At 44.2% G+C, this 9,049-nt stretch overlaps 1 protein-coding gene across 4 annotated transcripts in view; it reads right to left on the minus strand.

The window, feature by feature from the left end:
- The window catches only part of LOC124863994 (integrin alpha-3-like), a 28,081-nt gene extending 19,032 nt beyond the window's left edge, over positions 1-9,049 (minus strand). For 2 of the 4 annotated variants that reach the window (XR_007037241.1, XM_047358592.1), the window contains exons 1-2: positions 8,859-9,049; positions 6,926-7,089 (exon numbers count right to left, since the gene is read on the minus strand). Coding sequence is in view for 2 of the 4 variants with exons in the window: in XM_047358592.1 (XP_047214548.1) it covers positions 6,926-7,083 (158 nt within the window). In the remaining 2 variants the exon portion in view is untranslated. Of the gene's footprint in view, positions 1-3,700; positions 3,951-6,925; positions 7,090-8,858 lie in introns of those variants that run through there. The other 2 variants (XM_047358591.1, XM_047358593.1) reach the window with 2 other exon arrangements.

The raw sequence follows: 9,049 nt of genomic DNA on the forward strand, positions 1-9,049 counted from the left end.
ACGTTTCTCTTTCTGCATTGGACAGATGCTTTTATCCAAAGTGACTTACTAATGATGATGTAACAATGCAGACCATATGAAAGCTAACAATCAGCTACTTAGAAGGAAGACCTCTATTGAGGTTCTGTCATGAAGACCGTGTAGAAATAGATAGTAGGCACAGAAGGAAGTGCAGTAGAAGGGATAGGGAAGTACAGGGTAGGATGAGGTGGGTCCTCAAGAGTTTTTTGGAGATAGACAGGGATTGCCTCGGTTCTGGTAGCGCTTGGTAGGTCATTCTACCATTGAGGAGCGTCTGGATGGTCTACAGCGTGGTGTAGGCCTTGCCAGCAGAATGGAGAGACCGAGTCCTCTCCCATCAGCCTGTGGGAGAGCATTCAAGGAGATGGGAGTTGTACATTAGGGACCTGGATTCGATGCGGGTGGCTAAATCCTTCTTCTGAAAACTCATTATACCTAAAAACTAGTCTTAAAAACTGGAAATAGAGTCATAAAACTTGAAAATAACATCATTAAATGTTTGATGGAAAAACTGTGAATCAATCGTGAGAATTTAGGTCTATTTGTTTTGGTGAGTGTATTAGTTGTTTTTATTGGATATTTTTATGACATTCATTTGAAAATATGATAAAAGCATGACCTAAGAGGTCTAATGTATCAGTTATGATACAAAAAACTGTCCAAGAAGATTTTTAAAATCCGATGTTTAATTTTTATATTAGGCTTTAAAGCATTAATGGAACCGTGTTTTCAGTCCTAAAGGTTTTCCCTAATGGATCTCTACATTATTAATCAGTCAGTCAATCAATCAATGCTGTATAGGTCCATAAAATAAAATACTAAAAAAGATTAACATGAAATAGGCAATAAAATACAACAATAGTCCAATTAATAGAATGAGGGCATTAAACCGTAAAAAGATAAGAAAATAGAAAACTGTTAATAAAACCAGCCTGATACCTCTGCTCAACTGGAACAACTGGAGTCTATAAAGGAGATTTAAAATCATTCCAGGTGTGGTCCATCCTTACAGCGAGTGGGAGATCATTCCAAAGTTTGGGAGCTGCAACAGAGAAAGCTCTGTGTCCTCGGCTCGCCGGGCAAGTCCTAGGAACATCTAAAAGCAGCAGGTTACCTGACCTCAGAGTTCTGCTGGGAACATGCCTGAGGTCCGATAAGTAAGGAGGTGTCGGACCATTTAGACATTTAAAAACCAAAAGTAAAATCTTAAAAACGTACAGGCAGCCAGTGCAAGGAGGACAATGAACGTAATGTGGTCACATCTTCTTTTACAGGTCAGCAGAGAGGCAGCAACATTTTGGACGAGCTGCAGGTGATGAAGAGGAGAGTTCCAGAATTACAGCTTCACCTTCCCAACAGCTGGTTGCATATTCACACACTGAAGCTAACAGTTACATTACAGAAGGAAAAACTCAGAAGTGCTGCTGGTGAACTGTTGAAGGAACCAAGAATGTTCCTGAAAATCTGGAGTCTTTGACCTTCCTGGAGGTCATTGAAGCTTTAAACTGACCGTGTTTATATTTGAGTCATGTTCCTTTGGTGTCTCAGAATAAATGAGTCTGAAGGACAGACACGACACTCAGTAATGGACATAATGACAGGCTGGGAACTAGTAGCTCTTTCTGATTGGCTGAGGTCATGTGACAAATCAGCTGGAGGACAACAAACTGTTTAGAGGTCAGTGTGAGTCAAACATGACCGGATAGGACCCATCCTGACTGGACTGGACTGGAGTGGAAACACTGGAACAATGTGTCCAAACAGCTGGGAATTCACTTAAAGGAGCATGAAACCAGGCTGAGGGTTTACTGGGATTATTGGGATGTAGGTCTGGCATAGGGAGGACTAGAGGTCCACATGGAGAAAAGATGACACCCCATTTATGTGATGGGGCGTCAGTGAGAGACCGTTGTGCTTCTCGCTGACAGGAAATCTGTGGGTGTGATCATTTCCTGTGTTCCCTCTGTGACCTCTAATCTGTTCTCTGCTCAGGTAGGTTCTCATGGTGATGACATCACAGCTGTGTCAATCAGCAACAGAAGCATATAAATGAGATGAGTTATTGATTCCTGCAACATCCTCCAGGTCTCCAGGGAGCACTTAGGACCTGTGAGACCCCATGGATTCATCCTGCCTCCTCCTGAACTCCAGAACCTCCAGGACACAGTGCTGGAACCACATCCAGAAACAAATACAAGCCCTTGCAGCTATCCAACATTCCTCTGTACAAACAGGACCTCATCAGTGGTCTCCTGGAAGCTCTTCAGGGTCTATATTCTGTCCTCAGGAATCAATAAAAGCTCATTGATCCGCTGGTTAGCCAATCCCAGAGCAGCAGGGAGCAGCAGCACCTGAACCTCCAGAGAAACATCAATCTGTGTGTGCTACACCCACAGCCAATCTAATTAGTGAACATAAAGAGACAGTCGTCATGGTGACGATGGAGACAGGCAGCTGGGTGACCTCAGGTTGAGCTGTTTGAGGATCTCCTTCAGGAAGCCGCAGCTCAGTGTGGAATGAAACACGTATGTTCAGAGTCCGAGTAACACGGTGCAATCAGGGAGTCCTCTGGCCTGTACCACCGGGATGGGAGGGGTACCATGTGACCTGTCAGCGTCTGAAACTGCTTAAAATCACACTGAGTCTGAGGCTGACGCACCGGCAGACAACATGCTGTACGAGATAAACCCTCCCAGAACCAGGCAGAGCATGGCTGTATGTCTGCATTTCAGGCTGCAGCATGTCCAAAATAAACTTTCTGATCTTCCTTCTGAAACACTTCCTAAAGCTGCTCTGTCATTCAGGACACCAAAGAATGAATCCCAGTCCCAGTTGTTTTGTCCCATTCTTCCTACAAACATCTCTTCGTGGGTCCAGCAGTGCGGTGTCTCCTCCAACATTCTCTGTTGGGGACCAGTCAAGACTACAGGCAGGCCGGTCCAGCAGCTGTACCCTGGTCTTCCTCACAAGGCCTTTCAGTTCAGTTCAATTCAGTTAATTTATATAGCGCCGATTCACAACACATGTCGTCTCAAGGCACTTCATAAAGGGTTTGGAATGGTATAGGTTTGTTGGGTTGTTACTGGGTGTTAGAGTTCGGCTATTTTAGAACGGGTCACGTATAGGGGTACAAAGTAAAATAATAAACTGATAAAGTGTGTCCATCTAGAGCCCACTGATGGTCATTGTTATAGTAAAAACCACAAGAATCAGGATACCTCCCTCTGTCAGACTGATTATAACCATTGGAAAAGAGAAGGGGTCATACAGGTAGCAGAAATGGAGGGTGTGTTTGGACCTCAACCATAACTGAGCCGGTTTAGGCTAAACCTGACTCCCCCTTACTCCAACCAACAGGGAGGGAGGAAGGCAGAGGTAAAAATACTGGGAGAGTGTTGTTTCCTGCTGCATTGTGTGAAAGGTGGGTAATTTTAAAATGGGCTAAGTCAATTCAATCGAATCATATAGATTTCAAGTCAGGCACATGCATTAATAACTAACCCTTGAACAATACAGTCAGCCTTTAAAATGTGGTTTTCCATTGTCATGGATGTCCTTGGAAAAGATGTGGTCCTAAAGGCTGCAAATGTTGCTCTAAAGATGCTTTATTTTTCTGCGTCAAAGCTGCCATCAGAGAAGAGGAAATGATCCCAGCCCATACCATGATGCACCCTCCTACCATCACAGAGTCTGGCTGCAGGGACTGGTTGCTGACAACAGGCTGAATGCTCCTTTTCCAGCAACATCTGGAGGACTGATCCATCAGATCCATGTTCCCACAGTGTGATGGTCCATCCCAGAAGCCTCTGAGCCCAGAGAAGCTGGCTCCACCTCTGCTCAGTAAAGTTTGTGAATATAAGCCTATATTTTACACACGGCCGAAGGTGTCCCAAAGTAATCTCTGCTCCATGGTTCTAACAGCTATCAGCAGGTCCTGGTGCAGACGTGTCTCTGTATTCTCTGTATGGTTTTAACATATTCTCCTGGGTAGAGGAAGACATAAATCCCTTCCAATCTTTCTTTGGTTTTACGCGGTTCACACCAAGTGAACATATTTGATCCTCAGAAACCAGGATCTTCAAGGAGATTGCTTTAGTATCAAATTAAGGACGATCCCTTCATGTAGCTCAATGCTAGCCCCACATTTAATTTGCTGCAAATGAAATCTCTAACAAAAAATAGAATATGAAAAAGAAAGCTGCTGCTTTCCATCCAGGGTTTTCCGTTCAGTCCCATCGTTTCTGATCCGAGATTGTTGTCCAGAATGATCCCTCCGGCCCCTCCCTGGCCCCGCTCTGCTCGGGCTGCTGCGGTTTTCTCAGGCTGCAGGAGAATTCAGACACATTATTAACACTGCAGGGCATTCAGCTGACTCGGTGCGCTGCACAGCACATTCAGACAGAGCAGCACTCTACTGGGATCTGATCTGATGAACCCTCCTCGTCATGGAGAGTTATCTGCGTGAGTCTCAGAGCAGACTCAGAGGCTTCATGAAGATGGAGACGGGTCTGCAACAGCTGGATGGAGTCAGCCTCCTCAGAGAAAAACCAGTTATCACAAACTGGGAGATAAAACTGTGCCTGAGCATCATCAGTGGAGAAACCAGAAGAACCACTCAGAAGACAGCAGTGAACCATCAACATTGCATGGAAAGATGAGCTCCAGACCTTTGAAGGGAAACAGCATTCCCAGACTGATCGGGTCCGACCCAGACATGGTTGAGCAACAACTCCTTCAACACCAAGACAAAAATATTCTGATGTTAGACTGTCTCCTACAGTTCTGAGTCTGGGCTGGACCTGTTATTACCACTGAGTCCTGGTTCTTGCTGTTGGGATCTAGACCTGACTGACCTGGGTTAGAGTGTCCTGAGTGTGTTCAGACCCAGATGGTTTGTTAGAATCTGCAGGCAAGCAGCAGTTTCCATTGGTTGGTGGCTGGTTGGATGAACCGTGTGGATATTTCTTGTAATTGAAGATGGTGATACTGGATGGATTCTGATGGGGGGCTGGTCAGTTCATGCCTTTGGTCATTTTGTACCTGACATGTCCAGGTATGAAATAAAACTCTTTGTTACAGGACATTTCATGCGGCCCATGCATCAACATGGACCCGTCTGCAGAACGTTTTGTACCTGGTTTCACAACCAATGAACCAATAAAGTACATTTCTATAATCAGTTCACAGTCTGCGGTGGCAAAGAGTGGTTAGATGATCTCACTTAATAACATCTACAAGCAGGAAGAAGCTCAGAATTATTTTGGTTTCCCCTGGTCCAACTGATGATCAGAACCAGATTAAACAGGAAACCAATTCATTAAAATATTTAACAACATAAACAGGTTCTCCATTGTTTCAGTGGATTGGTGTGACATGGTTTGCTTCCAGGTATGAAATGGACAAAGAAAAGGAAAAAGTAGCTGTGGATAGGTAGGAAGTTCGGCTGTTAATTGCCGAAGGTCAGAGGTGGGTAGAAATAGCCAAAAACTGTACTCAAGTAAGCATGTTTCAGAATACCTTTACTCAAGTAAAAACATAAAGTAAAACTACTCCTAGAAGTAAATGTTTTTAACAGTTACTCAAACAATTGTAACTAGCTGGTGCCCACCTGTGGTGAAAGGATGAAGATGGGGACTGGTCTACTGGGCTGTCTGAGCAGTGTATTAACCTTACCTCCATTCAATAAAAGCTTTTTGTCTCTGTAAAAAAGGAAACTGACTCGGTGTCAGAGTCAGACTGAAAAGAACTGAGGTTCTGTTGAAGAACATATCAGACCACATTTCGGTGTTGCATGGCTGAACACTTTCAACATTACAGGAAACTGATACAACCGCTGTTATGTTTAGTCACGTATGTTTAGTACATGCATCTGAGGGCCAGTCAGGGCACAGCTTTCTTTTATTTTAGAACAGATTGCGATGGGAACAGCTCATTTCTGAGCTGCAGTTTGCATTTAGGTAGACAGATCTGAAACATACAGAAGACCCCAAACAAACAACCTTCAACTGTGCTTCTGAAACCTAAAACCCTAAATTACCTCTGAACATTAGGATGCCAGCTTGCTCTGAGCATCTTTAAAATGTAAAAATAATTAATCCGCTCCATAATTCTCAGACGTTTGGAAGAAATCCTGAAATGAATTCTGTGACAGATTTTCAGATCCTACAAATTACTGAGAGGATGTTGTGCATCATCAGCCACCCTCTTAAAGATCCATTTAGATGGTTCTGATGGTCCTAAACCAGGAATGTCCAATTCCAGTCCCTGGAGCCCAGTGTCTTTATGTTTTAGAAACGTCCCTTACCCAATACACTTGAATCAAATGGCTAAATTACCTACTCAGCATCTCCTAAGGTTCTACAGAGGCCCTACAAGGTACCATTTGTTTGATTCAGGTGTGTTCTCCCAGCAATACAGAGTGTGTACAGGAGTGCAGGTGTGTGGATTAAAAGGAAGCATGCAGGTGCGTTCAGGTGAGGGACAGATAATCATGTATGTGCAAAAGTAGGAGTGGATTGAGAGACGTGTGCAGGTGTATGTAGGTGTGTGCATTAGAAGGAGAAGTGTAGCTGATGGGTGCAGGTGTGCGCATGAGAAATGGTAAATGGCCTGCACTTGTATAGCGCTTTATGTAGTCCGAGGACCTCAAAGCGCGTTACACTACAATCAGTTATCCCCCCCATTCACACACTGACTGTGGTGAGCTACACTGTAGCTACAGCTGCCCTAGAAAAGACTGACAGAAGTGAGGCTGTCATACAATGGGTCCCACCGGGCCCTCTGACCACCATCAGCAGGCAAGGCGGGTGAAGTGTCTTGCCCAAGGACACAACAGTTGAAACGGACGGAGCAGGAGGGACAGATTGGTGGGAGTGTATGCATTAGAAAGGCAGTGTTCACTCACAGGAAGTTCCCCGTCTCCAGATCCTCATGCAGAGCGACTGAGAATCCAAACAGACTCTTGCTTCCGATTGTCTTCAGCACCGGAAACGACATGTCGACGTTGAAAGCCACACATGTACTAAGGCAGACGCTCAGCAGTACAAACATTTCTACTGTCATGACGACCTGGGAGGAATGAGAGCCTGAGTCAAACATCGCTGAAGGTATGGATTGAACAATGAAATCATAATTATTTATTGGCGAAAGGACTGAATTCATTCATCCATTCACACTAACACATTCATACAACTGTACACAGATCAACAGGCTGCTTGGGGTTCAGTGTCTTGCCAAAGGACACTTCAACATGTGTTGGGGGGAGCTGGAATCCAACTGACAACTTTCTCATTGTCAGACTGCTCGACCCAATGAGCAACAGCGGTCGGAAATCACCTGAAGAATGTTCCAAGCTGATTGGCTGTCACCTGTCTGTCGATCTCACCTGTTCGCTTCAATCTGTGATGTTAATAAGAGACTTAATCCAATCTCCATCATTACTGCTGTCTGTCAGTTCAGGTGGAATAGCCTCATGTTCTCAGACAAACTCTGTTGCTGTTTGTCTACAGTCACCAGTTTGAATCATTTTACATGAAGACCACTTGAGCTTTATCTGATTATTAATCAGAGCCAGTCTTTTCACACAGCATCAAATATTCAAATCAATTCAGTTTTATTTATATAGCGCCAATTCACAACACATGTCGTCTCAAGGCTCTTTACAAAGTCAGGTTCATACATTCCTATTAATCCTAACAATTGAACAGTGCAGTCAGATTCAGTTATTTATTCAAATTGGATAAAAAGTTTTTCTGTCTAAGGAAACCCAGCAGATTTCATCCAGTCAGTGACTTGCAGCATTCCCTCCTCCTGGATGAGCATGTAGAGACAGTGGACAGTCACTGGCGTTGACTTTGCAGCAATCCCTCATACTGAGCATGCATGTAGCGACAGTGGAGAGGAAAAACTCCCTTTTAACAGGAAGAAACCTCCAGCAGAACCAGAACCAGGCTCAGTGTGAGCGGCCATCTGCCACGACCGACTGGGGGTTTGAGAGAACAGAGCAGAGACACAAAGAGAACACAGAAGCACTGATCCAGGAGTACTTTCTATGGGAAGGAAAAGTAAATGTTAATGGATGTAGCTCCTTTAGTCGTTTCACCTAGAAAGAAAGAACAGATAAACTCTGAGCCAGTTTTCAAGGTTAGAGTCTGAAAGAGAGAACATAGAGTTAGTTACAGTAGAAGCTCAGTCAGTAGCCATGTCTAGGAGAGAGAAAGGGTTAAACACTGAAAGACAGGGCTATGTGGATCATCTGTAGAAGGTGAGCATTAAGTTGTTGCCAGCAGAAGCTCAGACGATGCCCCTCTCCAGGAAGGTGTCACAGGTAGACACAGAGCCAGGCCAGGTGTAGCTTCTAGGAAGAGGACAGATATATTTAAAAACATCATCCCTAATATTTTCTTTAATATTTCTTTGAACGTTGTACTTTAACCAAAGGCTTTTTGTATCTCTGAACAAGCTTCTGGCATCATTCTGGCTGATATCTGACCAGTCTACCTGGCAGAATTGGTAACATTCATTTTAACTGGTAGGACAATTACAAGCATGTCCACGAGAAGTGGATGGAAACCTCTGTCCGGAGCTATGCTTCAGTTCCTCTGATAAAAATATGTTAACAACTTGATTGTTGTTAATCTCAATCATTACTTTAGTTTAATGTTCTCCCTTTGGTTAAACAACAAACTGAAAAACAGCTGTAGTACCATTGCCCAGTAGTACTCTGTAGTACTCTGAGGTTTTCTGAGCTATAGATGTCCTGCAACCTGTTAAACAGTGAAGGCAGCTAATAAATAAATGCAGCTCGGTCAGCTTACAGAAACAGGAGGAACCCTGACCTGTTGGTCTTTAGACTGAAGATGCTTCCAGATGTTTGTGGATGAAGGGGATCTGTCCAGCTGTCCTTGTCCTCTGCAGGCAGACAGTCTGACTTCTCCGTCTGCTGAAACACTCCTCTGCACGCGCTCAGATGAACCTCTGTCTATATCAAGTCTCTCCACCTCCTTCCCTCCCTCTCTCTCTCTCTCTC

The sequence above is a fragment of the Girardinichthys multiradiatus genome, chromosome Y (assembly GCF_021462225.1).
Source record: "Girardinichthys multiradiatus isolate DD_20200921_A chromosome Y, DD_fGirMul_XY1, whole genome shotgun sequence".
Taxonomy (NCBI): domain Eukaryota; kingdom Metazoa; phylum Chordata; class Actinopteri; order Cyprinodontiformes; family Goodeidae; genus Girardinichthys; species Girardinichthys multiradiatus.